General features: G+C 39.9%; 1 protein-coding gene across 5 annotated transcripts in view; it reads right to left on the reverse strand.

Moving 5' to 3' along the window:
• The window catches only part of LRRIQ1 (leucine rich repeats and IQ motif containing 1), a 182635-nt gene that overhangs the window by 138359 nt on the left and 26545 nt on the right, over positions 1 to 17731 (reverse strand). For all 5 annotated transcript variants that reach the window (XM_048835653.2, XM_048835654.2, XM_048835652.2 and 2 more), the window contains exons 9-12: positions 15452 to 15604; positions 13149 to 13299; positions 6960 to 7153; positions 6093 to 6220 (exon numbers count right to left, since the gene is read on the reverse strand). In XM_048835653.2, the coding sequence (XP_048691610.2) occupies positions 6093 to 6220; positions 6960 to 7153; positions 13149 to 13299; positions 15452 to 15604 (626 nt within the window). The remainder of the gene's footprint in view (positions 1 to 6092; positions 6221 to 6959; positions 7154 to 13148; positions 13300 to 15451; positions 15605 to 17731) is intronic.

Below are 17731 nucleotides of genomic sequence, written 5' to 3' on the forward strand. Positions count from 1 at the left end.
GAGTAAACATGCAATTAATCGCATTGTTAAACAATAATAGAATACCATTTATTTAAATATTTTGGGTGTTTTCTATATTTTCAAATAAATTGATTACAACAGCAGGGATAGTGAACCGCTTGCAGGGAGCGGAGCTGCTCGGGGTGAATGACACGTTGCCGAGTGCAACCCCTGGGAGGGTCCCAGGAGCAGCAGGATGGAGCAACATTGGTGGGAGGGGCATGTGAATCTCTCCTGCCCGGTCCTCTCCTACCCCCAGCTGGTAGCCATGAGGGCCAGATGAAAGAACTTTTAAAAAAGTTTCTGTGGGCTGCAGTGGGGAGGTTCTCAGGCCGCAGATGGCCCACGGGCAGGGACTTTGAGACCCCTGGACTAAATGATCACAAAGGTTCCGTCTGGATTCATAATCTATAAAGTTATACTCAGAAACATAATAGCTGGCTGAAAATTAGGCTAACAAAGTTTCATTGTAAAGCCTTTGTCAATTAAAAAGAAACTGTTATGATCCTAAGTCATTAACAGAGTACATGTATGGATATAAATATTAAAGACTTTTAATGAAAACCTTTCTGAAAATGAATTTTTCCACCTACTGGCCACATCCTGACTTCAGGGTTCTGTTTGTTCTGAAACATCTAATGTAATCATAAAAGTCTAAAGCAAAGCAAGGAACACTTGTTCCCTTGAATGCCTCTCTCTAATTGGGTGTTTGTGATGTTCAGCTATCACACAGGGAACATAGCTAGGGAGGTCAGCTGCCCAGTTTTCGACCAGAAAGTCCGGTTGAAAAGGGCACCTGACAGTGTCCATTCAGATTACTGATTGGACACCTGAAGTCCTGTTATTGTGAGTGAGGGAGGTGCCAAGTCATCACCTGTGCCAGTCCCTACTTAGCTGGGTCCTACCTGCGTCAGGTAGTTGCAGTTCCCAGCCCCGGCTCCGCAGGCAAGTCCATCCCAATAGAGGTGGGGGAGGTGAAGAGCAGCAAGCAACAAGGGGGACGGGGGGAAAAGAGGAGCAAATGGGCACGGGGCCTCAGGGGCAGGGCAGGGGCTGGTCCGCAGGGAGAAGGGGCAGGGAAGAAGAGGTTCTGGCACTCCTGCTGGAGTGTTATTAAATATTACAAAGTTGGCAACCCTAAACATAGCTTTTGACTAGTACATTCATATAGGCCCTTGTCATAAATATAAAGTGAAGGGTAAACACCTTTAAAATCCCTCCTGGCCACAGGAAAAACCCTTTTACCTGTAAAGGGTTAAAAAGCTAGGATAACCTCGCTGGCACCTGACCACAATGACCAATGAGGAGACAAGATACTTTCAAAAGCTGGGAAGAGGGAGAAAAACAAAGGGTCTGTGTCTGTCTGTGGGATGCTTTTGCCGGAGACAGAACAGGAATGGAGTCTTAGAATTTAGTAAGTAATCTAGCTAGATATGCGTTAGATTATGATTTCTTTAAATGGCTGAGAAATTAAGCTGTGCTGAATAGAATGGATATTCCTGTCTGTGTGTCTTTTTGTAACTTAAGGTTTTGCCAAGAGGGATTCTCTATGTTTTGAATCTAATTACCCTGTAAGGTATTTACCATCCTGATTTTACAGAGGTGATTCTTTTTTTACTTTTTACTTCTATTAAAATCCTTCTTTTCAGAAACTGAATGCTTTTTCATTGTTCTTAAGATCCAAGGGTTTGGGTCTGTGGTCACCTATGCAAATTGGTGAGGATTTTTACCAAACCTTCCCCAGGAAGTGGGGTGCAAGGGTTGGGAGGATTTTTGGGGGAAAGACGTTTCCAAACAACGCTTTCCTAATAAATAAACCCAGATAAACGTTTGGTGGTGGCAGTGGAAGTCCAAGGACAAAGGGTAAAATAGTTTGTACCTTGGGGAAGTTTTAACCTAAGCTGGTAAAAGTAAGCTTCGGAGGTTTTCATGCAGGTCCTCATATCTGTACCCTAGAGTTCAGAGTGGGGAAGGAACCTTGACAGCCCTCATTCTGCACTATTAAAGTTAGTGGGAGCTATGCTGTTGACTGCAGGGATCAAACCCACACTGAGCATGTATAGGTTTCAAAGTAGCAGCCGTGTTAGTCTGTATCTGCAAAAAGAAAAAAGGAGTACTTGTGGCACCTTAGAGACTAACAAATTTATCTGAGCATAAGCTTTTGCAAGCTACAGCTCACTTCATCGGACGCATCTGATGAAGTGAGCTGTAGGTCACGAAAGCTTATGCTCAGATAAATTTGTTAGTCTCTAAGGAGCCACAAGTACTCCTTTTCTTTTTGCTGAGTATGTATGTATTACATAACGCAAAGCTCTGTGACCATCTCAGCTGTAGCACTGCAACACCACAAAAAACTTGGACTTCTGAAGGTATGTGAAAGAGATACTTGTTTTCAGTTATTTTGTCTTCAGATGCATTTACAATATGTAATGTTTAGCTCTATAATAATTCCCTGTTAACAAGTTGTGGATTTAAAACATTTTCTTTGCACTTTGAGGTTCAACTTTGAAAAATGATTTTTGGGAGCAATTTTTGATATCGATACGGACATAATATCTAGATCAACAAATCCTTACAAATTAGTTTGTGAAGAACTTTCTTTTTTTGTTTTGATTTTCCTTAACACTGTGCTTTATTTTTAAGGAGAATATAAATTCACAGTCTTACCATTGCAGGGGCTTCCTGAAATCAGCAAAAAGGAAATGGCACTCAGTGCACACTCTTAAAAAGATTCACAAGATTGCATTGGCTGAAGGATTAAAGCAAAGAAACAGCTTTTCTTTCAACAGCTTACTCCATTACATTAATTCCTCCTATATAGAACATCCAGTTATTTATGCCATAGCGACGCATATGGAGCTGCTTATAATGTACATAAAGTGAATGTAACAGAGTAGGCTACTGCAATACTAGGAATTTTGAGGCTTCTATCTTGCATTTAATGCTAACTTGTCTCTTTTGCCCCAAAGATTTGAGTTAAGGCACTGACACATGATGTGGTAGTTGTTCATGTCTGACTTATCATTCATATATTTGTTCTGTTGATGCTCTGACATATTACAGCGCTTCTTTCTCCACTACGGGAAACATTTCACATTTCAGCCAACCACTAAAGCACAGCATGTCAGCAGGACTAGCAGAGAGAAGACACGTGAAAGGTAATGAGGGTTTTAACAGAAAAAGATGGCAACTGAATGCGTGAATGAGTCAGAAAAAAAGAGATGGGGGAGAGGGGGAAAAAGCAGGGGACAGGAAACAGAGAAGGACTCCATAAAATATAGAGAAGAGGAAAAGGCACTCAGGCTGGATCCACAAGGTATTTAGGCATTGAGATACTGAGCATCGCAAAACCTAATGTTTAGGCACCTAGAAAAATCACAGGAACGTATTGTATTCACCAAGCCTGAGTTAGACATCTAGGCTCCTATACAATGAATGGGGAGAGATAGGCACCTTGGAATACAATTCACAAAAGCCAGCATGCTAGGCAGGGAAATGACTAGAGGTACCCAACAGGAGATGCCAAAATCAAGGATGTGTCAAACTCCAGCCCTATAGGCAGGGAGATGCCTTAGTCCAGGTTGTAGGGAGGTGCCTCTCTTTGCTAGCGGTTCACAAAGAGGAACCCCTTTTTTGGAGTCAGGCAGCTTAGATGACTAAGCTGCTTCTTGTGAGAATGAATGAGGCCAGAGCATCGCTCCACACAAAATAGCTAGAGACTCACCCAGGTTCAATTCTCCCCGTCCTGTAGGGTGCTATAACTACTGAGCTATGGGTCTGATATGGGGCTCTCTCAGTCTCTTCTACTGAAGTTGTTCCAGTTTGGATAAATAATTGAAGAATGATTGGAGCAGGAGAACTAGACCAAGGGTCCTCCCACCTCTGAGGTGAGTATCCTAACCACCAAGCTATAATCAGTCATTCTCTCACTCTGTGACTTTTTAAGTATTTATAAACAGTGGAACAGCTTCAAATACTAAAGTGTCTTTGGGAGAGAGAGAAAATATGATTCTATAGCACTTCCCTGGGAGGTGGTGGACCCAGCATCCATTCTCTCTGCTCCAATGACTCTTTATCCAAAGTAGAACAGCTTCAACAGGAGACACTGAGGGAGCTTCACACTGGACAATCCCATGGCTCAGCAGTTAGAGCACTCTCCCGAGAGGTGGCAAACCCATGTTCAAATCCTTTCTTCTTCTCTGGAAGGGGGTGGGGGGAAATGAACTCAGATCTCCCACATCCCAGCTGAATACCATAACCACTTCAGCTCAAAAGTTCATCACCATCATCTTGTACTGAGGCCATATTTTGAATGCGACACAATCTTGTAGGCAACCTCTGAGCACTCTTACCAGATTGGGCCCTCCACACAAGGTAGGCAGCTGAATACCTATCTTCCCCAAATTGCGAATCTGGACACCTAATGTGAGGCAGCAGTGCATATACCCAGAGGCAGAAAACTAGGTGCCAAGTGAGTTTAGATATATAAAGCTTTCAGCAGGAATGTTTTGTATCACAGTGGAGTCTAAAACTGGGACTTAACATCACCTTAACACAAATTTAGGTACCTAAATCTGGGGTTTAGGTGATTAGGTACCTTTGCAAATCCAGGCCTCAGATACCACTTTGATGGGTGTTTTATAGAAGCCGAATAGGAAACAGAAAAGAAAGATATGAAGTAAACAGAGGGAGAATACTGTCTGGGGAAATCATACACAGACTTATATTTTAATCTGATTTACCAAAATAAGAGTAAATCAAAATCCACTGCCCACCAAACAGTGCTCGTGTTAGTCACAGACATGAAGCACTGTCTCCAGAAAGCTTGATCAAGAAAGAAGTCTAGATTTTCGCATATCCACCCTACATGCCTTGCAATTTCATACGCGTTACTACATTATAGGTGACCTGTAAAGCATAGTTTGAAAAGTCAGAATGCCCCCTAAGTGAATCTAAAACACATTTTTTATTTACATCTTCCCACAATCATAGCCAATTGGCTCTCCTTGGACACAGAAAGTACCATGCCCCAGCTATGACAGAACCCTGCTTAGTGTGACATGCCCTAAATTCTTTAGCACTGCCCTATGTTTTCAGGAAGGCTATCGATTCTGTATATGCCCTACAGTAGGGCATGCAAAATACCTGCAGACCTATACCCTACATTGTGACAAGAGGGCAAGCTACTAACAAAAATCCTTTATAAAATGTCTGAAATGGTGATGTAAGCTAGTAAAATATACTTCCCATTCAAAAACTGTAGCTACTTATATCTCAAAAACAAACAAACAAAAAACCACATAGGCACGCACACACAGTCTTATGAGTTTGTACAAAAGTAATACAGAGAAGTAGAAATATCCAGAATTGTAACTGTTTGTTATTGTTTGCCTTTGCTCATGCACTGAGATAGACTCAATTTTGAAATCAACTACATAAAAAAGGGTAACAACCTTTTGACTCAGAACATGTGGTCACTATATTCCCATAGAAGCACAGATTGCCACATACTAATTTATGACTTCCCATAGCTTTGTATTTTACTATAGGACTTATAAATAATAAGAAAAAAAACCCCTATTTTATTTTTTACACCTTAAATCAAACTGAACTGTAACAATGAAAAATAAAATCTGATAAGCAACTTGAAATTCCTTTTCTTTGACATCTGAATACAATGTGTGCATGGAAATGAAAATTAATATCTTGATGAACTTTTTAATTAGCACTGTTTATTCCAGATCGAGTGGGAGGCCACTATTAGGTCCAACTTTTGGAGCAAAACCAGCCCTTTGATGGGAAGTAAGACAGACACTGTTTTACAAATAACTATTTACAGCACTGCCATAATTATATTTTAAGTTAACCTTTTATACTCACCATTGTTTTCAAAATTGTCTAAAGAAGATTACACCTATTAATTGCTAAATATACTTTTTCAGACAGAATCATCCTAGGAACTCTGCTTTGTCTGGTACAGCAGAGTTGTCCTTTATATACGCTCAGGTTCATACCTAAAACTCATAAGAGAACTGTTATTTTGTAAATATCTATGTATTAAATTGCTTGAATAGAAAGACTTTCCACTTTACCTGTTTTGTGATAGAGAAAGGATCTGTAGCAGAGGCAGCCAATAAAAAGAAAATGTTTCCATAGTTGAAATACTATTGTCATCCAAGTATAGTTCTCTTAGCAGAACATGATTTTCCAACGTAGGGAGCTAAATACACAAAAGTGATTTTTTGCTATTATTTTTCAAATAAAAATTGAATGCTTATCAGCTGCTTTTCTTGATTAGATTATTAAATACTATTACAGATATGCTTTGTTACATAGTATGTATATCCTTTTCAATTATCACATGCTAACATTTTTCTATGCTTTGTGCATAGTCTGAACATTCAATATAAAACACAGAATTTGAGATTAGCAATGTACACAAATTTACTGCTTTCATTCATGCAATGACTGACTATTTATTGACAAGTAGGTTTTGCCTCAGCTTTATATAAAAGCCATTGCCAAGAAAGGTGACTAAATGTACAGGTAGCCATCTAGGGCCTCATTATGAGAGTTGAAGCCCACAATGATTTAATTCAAGTTTTAGGCAGTCATCACCTATGAAAATCATCCCATACTGAATTCTGGAAGAAATCTCTCTAACGCATGGCTCGTTTTACCTTTAATGATCATAGCAGTTTGACCAACTTAAAAAAAAAAGTAGTATACAACAAACTGAAAACTACCCACTATAGTGCAAAGAATGGAAACTAAATTACTGAGGGGGGGATTTTTAAAGGTTAAAAAGGGTACTGAGACACCAAACTCCCATAGCTGGCCATTTGTACATCTCCCCCTCAAAAAAAAAAAAGAAAATGTGATCAGCATCATGGGCTGTATTACTGGTATCAGAGAAGCATGGGTATGAAAAACCAGCCTATTTGATTCACGGATATTACCTCACTTAGATTATTTCCTTGTAACTTCAGAATCTGAAGCAGACCACAATTCTCAATGCCCTCAAGTTGAGTAAGATGATTAAAAGAGCAGTCTAAGTGCATGAGAGTTGGCACATCACAAAGACCTTTCGTACTAATTAACTGATTGTGGTCCACAATTAGTTGCTGGAGATTTTTCAATGACTCTAAACCACCTGAAAAGGAAAACTCATATTTTAACCTGAATTAAATCATAATGTGATTAAAATTGTGTTGATTTTGAAACATAAAGCACACTGAAATTGTAACAGGTTCATATTTTATACATAAAAAACAAACACATTCAGTTCTCTATAAAAGGCTTTACAATGATTTTGAGGTATTTTAAACACCGATTAATTTTACATTCATCCCCATGTGTTTCAAGCATTTTAAACAATCATCTTCAGAATATACAAAAATAGCAAATGTCTGAGTCTATCAACTAAACAAGAAACCAAATAAACTTAGCATTCTCTGTGCACATGCACATTGTTGTAACAGGACATGCTTCATGCAGTAAAGTTCTCTTACAATGCTGTGACTAGAGAAATTAGTAAATACCCAAGGCAGAAAGCATATTTAGTCAAGGTCCTGTGGTATTAGCAAAATACTAGCCACCATCTTAAAATCTCTACTAAGAGCAAAAGCTTAATGGTCTCACTTTGAAATATTTTAGTTAAAGTTTTTAAAAAGTGACCAGAAATGGTAAGAACTAATCATACCACTATAATACACAGAGGCTAATCAGCAGGGAAGTGAATGAGGGCATGCATTGTTCAAGCAAGAGCATTAAAACAAAGTCTTTTAAGGAAAGTGAGGTATCTGTAAACATATGTATGTCTTGAACTATATCTACAACTACCATATTTTTAAAGAGCATTCCTAACAGCTGATATACAGAGCAAGAATCAGGCTATCACACCCCACAGTTATACCTGGGAGAGTGAGAGTTCTCTCCTGGAGTTGCCCCCAAATCATTCTGTTGGCAGTTTATATGATAGTGCAACAAGACTAGGTTCCTCCCACAACTTTATGGAACTCAGGGGATCTGAAAGTTGGGTAGGCCTTGTACCTCTATACCGGCTCTGGGCCCATTCACTCCTCACTTGTTCCTAGCACTGTGGCTTCCTTGAAGGGAGCTCAAAAATGATAGTGATGAATAGGGTATAAAAAACCTATGGCAGGGGGAGGGAAAGTGAGAAAAATGTAGTACCCTCCCAGACCTTTTTTCTGGGTAATCTTCACAGAATTGGGAGGTAGTTGAGGCAGTCCTTCTCAGACCTACCCCCAACCTTCCCATCCTTCCATGCACAGAGTAGAGATAATGTGTGCAAGGATGGAGGTGTCTTTGTGGTAATCTCCTTGGAGCAACCTAGGCCTTCCAAAGTACTGTTTGTCCCAGCCAAAGAAAGGGTTACCACAGGTACAGAGGGTGTATGCAGAAAGAAGAAAAAACATAAAGGGGAAAAAAAAGTAAAAATTAAACATCAATATTCACATTACATTAAGAATTTATACAGCATAGGACTTAGGATAATAATAACTGGAAATGGAAAAGAATATCAGATATTAAACTGATACTACAGTAAATTTAAGTCAAATGGTCTGTTACAAGCAGTTTATTTCCTCCCATCCGAGCTTTAAGAAATTAATTTACTAGCCTTTAATTACTGAAAAAGAATTTCAGATACGCCTGTGACATACTATACCAGACTGCAAGCTGCTTTTCTGGATTTTATTTTATTTATTTATTTATTGGGGGGGGGGGGGGGATTAAAAGGGAACTAGCACCATCTAGTGGACTGAGCATAGTTTCATTTCAAGCATAGTACTGAAAACTGCTGACAGCTGCAAGAACTTGTCTCAGCATTATTTTTCCATTTTTAAAGCTTTGTATTTCTGTGTAGCAAGGTCAACACCCTTAAAAGACAGCACTGGATTCAAATTAGTGGCAGACAAGTATAGGATGTGCAAAGGGGAACTGTATAGGAGGTGTGCGTGAGTTAAGAGACCAGGGTTCTATTTCCAGCTCTGTCACTACCCTACTACGCAATCTTAGAAAGCCATTTCACTTGATGTACCTGTTTCCTCATTTATTTAGATTGAAAGCCCTGTCTCTGTCTGGTCTATTTTGTCCGTCTCATCTATTTACATTGTTAGCTCTTTGGGACTTGGATTTTCGTTCACTGTGTATGTATAATGCTAAGTACAATGGGGTTCCAATCTACTTTGGGACCTCTTGGTGCTACTGTAATACAAATATGTACTGGCTGTATTGCAGACATATGCAAGGTTAAAACTAACCACAAATGTTAGGTGACTATATATTTTGCACTGTGCAGAGTGCAAAGGGAGTGGATGACAGGGGATGGATCACTCGATGATTGCCCGTTCTGTCCATTTCCTGTGAAGCACCTGGCATTGGCCACTGTCAGAGACAGGGATACTGGATTAGATGGGCCATTGGTCTGACCCAGTATGGCCAATCTTACACCTTCTGTGTTTTGTTCAATGCTAAAGATCTTGTCATGCTTACAAAATAGTAATGATTTTGTTGAGAGTCTGACTTCTCATGGGCACTGACAAGGCACCAACATATAACACATGATGTGATACCAGCTATGGCAGTACATGAAAAAAGGTGTTCTGTGATTATATGCATATGTCTCAATAAAACAAGCTGAGGTGAAAACCCCTCTATAAGCAGAACTGCTCTTGGTAAAGTGAAAACAGTGCAGCTGCATGTAGCACCCACTTGCCCATAGCACCCCATTCAGCGCACATTGTCCTGACTCAGTGACCAGCAGCAATAAAGTAACTTTCTTTTTAAAACAGGAAGACAATGGCTGAGGCAAGAGAAGTGAGGTCCTATGACGAACAGGAGGAGACTTCTGACTGAAAGAAAGAGAGAAGAGGGGTTCTGAGTAAGCTGATGCTCCAATTAGGCGATTCTTAACTTCTAACAAATGGTAAAACCAAGACTGCCTGAAAGGGTGATCCAGGGCTGTGCTTTGTTCTCATTAGCACTGGTAGCATACCAGGTAGAATACACATCCTATAACCCACAGAAAAATTCACAGGGGGAAAAAAGAAGCAGCAGCATACACATGCATTTTCAAAGGGGCTGGATCTAGTTATTAACCAAAGATTTGGGAGCTGTGCTGGATAATCACCTGAACATGAGCTCGCAGTGTGGTGTTATGGCCAAGAGAGTTCATGCAATCTGTGGATGCATAAACAAGGAGTCTCAAATAGGAGTAGAGAGGTTACATTTTGTCTGTATTTGGCACTGGTGCAACCACTGCTGGAATACTGTATCCAGAATTCAAGAAGGATGTTGGTAAATTGGAGAGGATTCAGAGAAGAGCCATAAGAATGATTAATAGATTAGAAAACAAGCTTTATAGCAATAGCCTCATGGAGCTCAATCTATTCAGCTTAACAAAGAGAGGGTTAATGGGTGCCCCAATCACAGAGAAAGGTATAACATGATCCAATGCCTGGAAGTTGAAGCTAGTCAAATGCAGACTGAATATAAGGCATACGTTTTTAACAATGAGAGTAATTAACGATTTACCAAGGGATGTAGTAGATTTGCCATCACTGGCAATTTTAAAATCAAGATTGAATGTTTTTCTAAAAGCTCTGCTCTAGGAATTATTTTGGGGAAGTTCTATGACCTGTGTTACACAGGGCACAAGACTAGATGATCACAGTGGTCCCTTCTGGCCTTGGAATCTATGAATGCCATAATTGACAAGATTTAAAAAATATATTTTTCATAAATAAAAGAAATATTTCAATGAACCAGCCCCCTCCCAAGTATATACATATGCTAAAGTTCCTTACGTTCATTGTACAAAAGTATAATCACTCAGGCAGTGAGCATGCTGCTTTCAGAGGACATGCTCCTTTGCAATAAAGCGTTCCCCTCAACCCCATTTACTTTATTGACAGCTTCTGCCAACTGCCATTTCCCCCCACTTTTATACTCTGGTGAAAACAAAAGTAATAGTATCTAGGAAACTTCCTGCAACAAGTTAACCTGAATTGTTACAACCATAAATATAAATAAGCCCTTAAAAAAAACACCCCATAGATTAGAATAATTTAAAACTGAATGAACTGAATGTAAAAAAGAATGCTACACAGCAGTGCAACTTCCAAAATTGCCATGGGACATTCTACTAGATTTACAGATGGGAGGAGCAAATTAACATCTTAAAAACACAAGTCCATCTTTGTGTGATTCTATAAGATGTCTAACTATCAATATGTTATTGTGTGAAACAAACAAAAAAATCTATGTTATGCATTTAGTTTATCCAGACATCCTCAAAGCTGTTCCTTAGGAGAGAAAACCATGTGGTTTTTCGTTGAACATTCACTTCTCCATTTAAACACATCTTACACTCAGTAAATACAGTACTTTCATTGTACATAATAGATAGTACAGAAGGCTTTTACTTCATTTGCTCTGTACATAGATACTTCATACTTAAGGATCATCTATTAATATTATGTCACTTGCATATTAATCTTGCAGGTATTCTGCCACAGGAAATCCATCTCAAACAAATAATCTCACACAGCATCACTGGCAACCAGACATGGAGGAAGTTCCAGTATTGCTTCTTGCAGTTTGTTTCCTCAGTTCCCCTGAGGCTACTGGCATTGGTTTTTATAGGAAGTGCCAACACCACCACCATTTACAACCACCGCAGGACACTGTCCCCAGAAACATGAAATATGGTCATGTACTTTAATATGTAAAATCAACAATCCAATATCCAAAGTATTAGCATTTTGAAACTGAAGCTATTAACACCACATGGGTGGCTGTGCAATCACTAATTTCTCAAGTTTAATATTTCCTATTTGCCTTTTTCTTGTTTATTTTGTTAATCATGGAGTTTGTCCCTCACCTCTCATATCTGCATATTTGTCTAAACTTCTGTTTTTGCCGCTGTAAAAACTTCTAATTTTTTTTAAATGACCATATGTGTATGGGCTTAATTTGTCAGTGTGGAAGTTGCAATGATGTTGGTTTTTCATTTAATTCCTTATTTCTGTTAACACCTCATTTTGTTTATCAGTAAACGTTAAGACAAGTCTAAAGCAAGACAAAGCACTCAAAAGCACCACCTTTCTGATGCTCAACTCAAGTCCTTCCATACACACATCTGAAGCGGCCTCAGCTCAAGAGCTGGCCACCTACCCACCCACTGCTTGCATCGGCTTCCTCAGCTCAAATGAGTTTCCTCCAAACAAAAGATGAATTGCTTCAGCAAATGAAATCTTTCCTCAAAACCTATGTTTTGATTTTCACTCGAATTAGTTCCTGGCAAGCCCCAGAAGGCTCATTGTTTGAATTAGTTAAGTATTCCAATGATTACCTACATCTTTGTGGCCCTCACAACTCTACCTTCCAACATGACCCAGTCCCCACAGCAGGATCTGCAACCCTTTCAGCAGCAGATCTACCTGCTGTGTTTCATTCTTGAAGGAAGAAGCACGTTGCTCCTTTCAGCACTAGGATCATCATTTTAGGTAATTACAAGGCGGTTTACCTCTCTCCCCGCTTCAATTATTAAGGCTACTTTTGGAGGGGAAAACTTGAGGCTTTCTCTTGCCAGCTGAATGGGTTCATTCTTCTGTAGACAACCAAAAAACCGATTCTCCCCACTCTAATGCAGCAGAATCAGCAATTCTTTCCACTGGGTTGCATTTAACTGCCCCTTCATTACAGAGAAAACATTCTGAGGCCTGCTGTACCAGCATTAGGCCAGTGGGTCTCCTGGTTACTCCCAGAGGGAGGAACTAGGACAAGTATTTCTCTCCTTGTATAATTTTTTCCTCCTTTATTATCTAAAACAAATTAATTCCCCTCATGTTTCTCATCGTCCACCCACCTTGCTTGAGATTTTAAACTATTCACGTCCCACAAAGGGTGTAAGATTTTAAATGTAATTTTCCGATTTTTCCATCCTAATAAAGGACATGAGTACTGAGTAATATCTTCTTTGAAATAAGCCTGTTACAAGATTAAAAATAAACACTACTACATTGGCAACAGTCATTTTCTATCCTCAACCAAACCAAGTTATGAATAAATGCACAATACTGATGTTAAATGAATAAAATGCATCATCTTTAATATTTTCTTACCAATTCGAGTGATTTTATTGCAGGACAGTTCAAGTTTCCTGAGATCACTGCAGCCATCTAAGCCTTGAAGGGATGCAAGTTGATTTTTATTCAGAATTAAAATGCAGAGATTGTCTAGATTCTCACAACTTATTGTCTGAATATTGTTTTCCTACCACAAAGAAAAAAAACAGATAAAATTAAAGATCATTTTGAATAGAAAAGTATAGGCAGTTTTCAGCGAGAGAGGAAAGGTAGTCCAGCGTTTGGTTAGCTTGCCTAGGACTTGGTAGATCCAGGCTCAATTCCCTACTTCACCACAGACTTCCTGTGTGCTCTTGGACTACTTGCTCATGTAGTCTCTCTGTTACTCAGTTCCCCATCTGTAAAAATGAGGATACCACCACTTCCTTACCTCACCGGGGTGTTTGAGGATAAATACCGTAAAAGACTGAAACTCTTCGAGATCTACTGATGAAAATCACTATATTAAAGTTAAGCATTATTATGGGTCATTCAAAAATATTGTAAACTTTACTGTCGTTAACCATTTTTAGTCTGAGCAGTTAGCTAGTATTTGGGGCCTTGAGGAGTGTTTCCATTAAGAGGCAAAACTGATGGTTGAGTCAGGCATCTTTGATGTAATCCATTTATAAAGAATGTACAGAGAGTCCTATTTCACTGAACACAGTAGGAAGCACACAACAGGAGGCAGTTTCTTTGCTTCTGACTCTCAGGCACTTACAGCTCCACCAAACAGCAATGCTCAAATAATTGTTTTGGGGAAGTTCTATGGCCTGTGGCTTACAGAAGCTCAGACTAGGCAATCACAATGGTTCCTCCTGGCCTTGGAATCTGTGAATACTCAGTCCCCTGTGTTGGTGTGCTAGGAAAACCCCTCAGACCAAATGGCTCAACTCCTACTCGAGCCTTGCCATGCTGATCTGTGATTTGGGAAGTGTCTTCTGTTGTTTCAGCTATTAGTAAACAAAGGGGCATTTAACTGCTCTGTCATTTTAGTTTGAATGGAAGTCTTCTATCAGAGGAGCCAGCACTGCCCGTAGATCAAGCCACCCAACTTCCAGCGAATAGACAGTCTATAGAATAACATTTCTAATCCTTAGAAACACCAAGTTTGTGTGTAAAAATACTAGGCAACACTTAGTATAAAACCTCATCACCCATAAATGTCAGTCAGAGAAAGATTAACAGGTTAGCTATATGTATAAAATCCTCTTACGCCTTTTGCGCTGTAATTTGAGGCACCCAAAATTAGTGGGCATTTGAAAATTTTGCCCAAGATTATATTTAATAGGTAGGAAAACTGGGGAAAGAACACAAGAGAGTCTTGACTCCCAGTGCACTGCTCTAGCCACTAGACAACATTGCCTTAGCTATAACTGACCTTGCCCATTCCTCTCTCAGTTTTGAGAAGGTCACAGCACACTCCAAACAGTAGTCATTGGGCAAAAAAGAAACATTCAAAGCTTGTATACACAATTTGTCTTCTGTTAGTCATTATGCATGAACTCTCCCAGTGCATTGACATAATCAAAATACTAAAAACCGAAAAGGTAAAACCATCCATTTCATATAAATCGTCAAGTTCTTTAAATGAGGCACATTATAAAAAGACACATTTTCTTTAGTCACTTAGATTTTAAGCCACAGCTCCGTGAAAGCAGCAGTGCAATGCCACCCCTCCCCCACCCCCCGCAGAAGCAGCACTGGAAAGACTGTGCCCCAGAAACCAATGCTGGTGCTGCTCCTTGCTCATGTGGGCAAGCAATCTGGGCTAGTACACAGGAGATATGTGCCTAAGGCCTTCTTGCCCACTTTTAAATGCTCTAGTCACTATGGGGTGGGGTGGGGGGAGACAGCCTTTGTACAGCCATGCAACAGAGGGAATGAAGATTTATCACTTTCCCTCCATACTCACACTAGAGCCATTCACAACCTAATACTCGGAGACAGAGAAAGAGACTGTGCCTATTTCTGACTTCTGGAAGTTCCAAATTACTGCACTTTAAAATTATAACAATATATACAGTAGACTAGCATCTCCTTGTGTCCCTTCAACTTTGTCTTTGAGCCAAAAACAAGGAACAAGGTTAAGTACTCATAATTGTAGAAAATCAGGCTGCTTATTAAGAGCAAATCCTAACTATGCACTTAGTAGACTAACTTTTGGCACTTTTAAAAAAAAATATTGTCCTATATGTACATACACATATAAACTGATGGATTCAGTCTCATAGTATTCTGAATGGCAGAGATGACAGTCTCACCCCACCTCCACGTAGACAGTAAAATATGCTAGGTACCTCCACATCAATATACTTTAGGCCTTTGCAGTTACTGAATCCTTCCAGTGCAGTTAGTCCACAGCGTCTAAGGGTCAATAACTGAAGATTTGAACATTCTGACAATGTGGAGAGGCTACAGCCAGACAAATCTTGAAGCGTAAGTGTTGTAACCTACACACATTCAATGAAAAGGATGTCCATAAGATTGCATTCTAATGGTATTTTTATGTAGCCTTTTTAAAGTTAAATACATACTACGTAGCATACAATTATATGAATTAAGTCTAGATTCTGAATTTACTATAAAACACTTAAAGACTAAAAGTTTTCTGATCTTCAGCAAAATCATTAACTGATAAATTAATGCTCCCGTCATAAAAAAAAAATGTATAACAACAATACTTAAGCATCATAAAAACATGAAAATGATTTATAATCGGGTTGTCAAACAATTATAAAGTGAGCACTGCAATTAATTGCAATTTTTTAATCATTTTTATTACAAATATTTGTACTGTAGAAAAGAAACAAAAATAGCATATGCGAAACATTCGTATGTCCCTTTACTCTTTGGCCACCATTCCACAGAATAGTGCAAATATTTGTACTAAAAAATTATCATATAAAGTGAGCACTGTACACTTTGTATTCTGTGTTGCAACTGAAATCAATATATTTGAAAATGTAGAAAAAATCCACAAATATTTATAATACATTTAAATTGGTATTCTATTATTAACTGTGTGATTCAAACTGTGATTAATCGTGATTATTTTTAACTGAGTTAATTTGTTTTGAGATAATCATTTGAGTTCACTGCAATTAATTGAAAGCCCTAATTTATGACTGATAGTGGAAAAAATTGGTAAAACTATAAAAAGGTAGCCAAACTCATTTGATTTTGATGTCCATTTCAAACATAAGTGCTTCAGTACTAATAATGTATAATGTGAATGAATAGAAGATTAATGCGACAGCAAAACAGAAGCCAACGTGGGTTTCATCTCATTTATAACGTCAACAGATTAGAAGTGTATCTAATCTTATCATAATAGAAGTGAAAAGAATCGTCGCTAAACTAAGTATCATATATATTAGGAATAATAATGGTATGTTGTGTGACAAAGTTCCTCCTCTAACTTGTTGGGTCTTGCGCTTATTGGCGGATTTGCTTGCCTTGGAGCTTCACAGCAGCACTCAGTTTGGCCGTTTTTATGAACCCACAGTCCAGGTCAGCTCTTCCTGTGTCTGACCAGGAGTTGGGAGGTTTGGGGGGAACCCGGGCCCACCCTCTACTCCGGGTTCTAACCCAGGGCCCTGTGGAATGCAGCTGTTTAGAGTGCCTCCTGGAACAGCTGTGCGACAGCTGCAACTCCCTAGGCTACTTTCCCATGGCCTCCTCCCAATGCCTTCTTTATCCTCACTATAGGACCTTCCTCCTGGTGTCTGATAATTCTTGTACTCCTCAGTCCTCCAACAGTATGCATTCTCACTCTCAGTTCCTAGCACCTCTTGCTCCCAGCTCCTTACCCGTGCACCACAAACTGAAGTGAGCTCCTTTTAAAACCCAGGTGCCCTGATTAGCCTGCCTTAATTGATTCTAGCAGCTTCTTGATTGGCTGCAGGTGTTCTAATCAACCTGTCTGTCTTAATGGTCTCCAGAAGGTTCCTGATTGTTCTGGAACCTTCCCTGTTGGGAAACGGGACGTCCCTCGCTTGCTCCTTAGCTATCTGCTTTCTATTCTTTCCTAAAGCCCCCTGGCCTGGATTTTTCTTACTTTTTGAGCCTGCCTTAGTTCTCCCCCCGACCGGGCCAGACGCTTTTTTGTTTTGTTTTGTCTTTCTGCCGTTTTCTGCTGCCATTGAGTGCTGGTCAGCTGCCAACTTGCCGCCAGCACCTCCCCCCCCCCCCCCAACGCCTGCTCCCGGGCGCAGCTATTTGCCTCAGCTGAAACCCCTGGAGGAGGGGGGGGAAGATTGCCGACCCGCTATCCGGAGGGGGGAGTGGAAGCCCCCAGACCCAGCCGTTTTGCTGTCAGCTTATTTCTGCAATTTTTCTCGGCCTGCCGAAAGCCTTGGAACACAGCCAACACAGCTAGAGAAGAAGAAATCACCCAGAGAAGCTACAGATCATCGTGGAGGGGGCCGTAAGACTGAGTAATTTTTTGAATTATACTCTCGTGGGGGGGGGAGTTTGACTGTGGCTTAATTACGTTTGTGGCGGCACAGGGGGTGTGGCACGGAGCTGCCCCCCGATCAATCGGTGCCCCCCCCCAAAATTATTACAACTGTCACGGC

Source organism: Caretta caretta, chromosome 1 (genome assembly GCF_965140235.1).
Source record: "Caretta caretta isolate rCarCar2 chromosome 1, rCarCar1.hap1, whole genome shotgun sequence".
Classification (NCBI taxonomy): Eukaryota; Metazoa; Chordata; order Testudines; family Cheloniidae; genus Caretta; species Caretta caretta.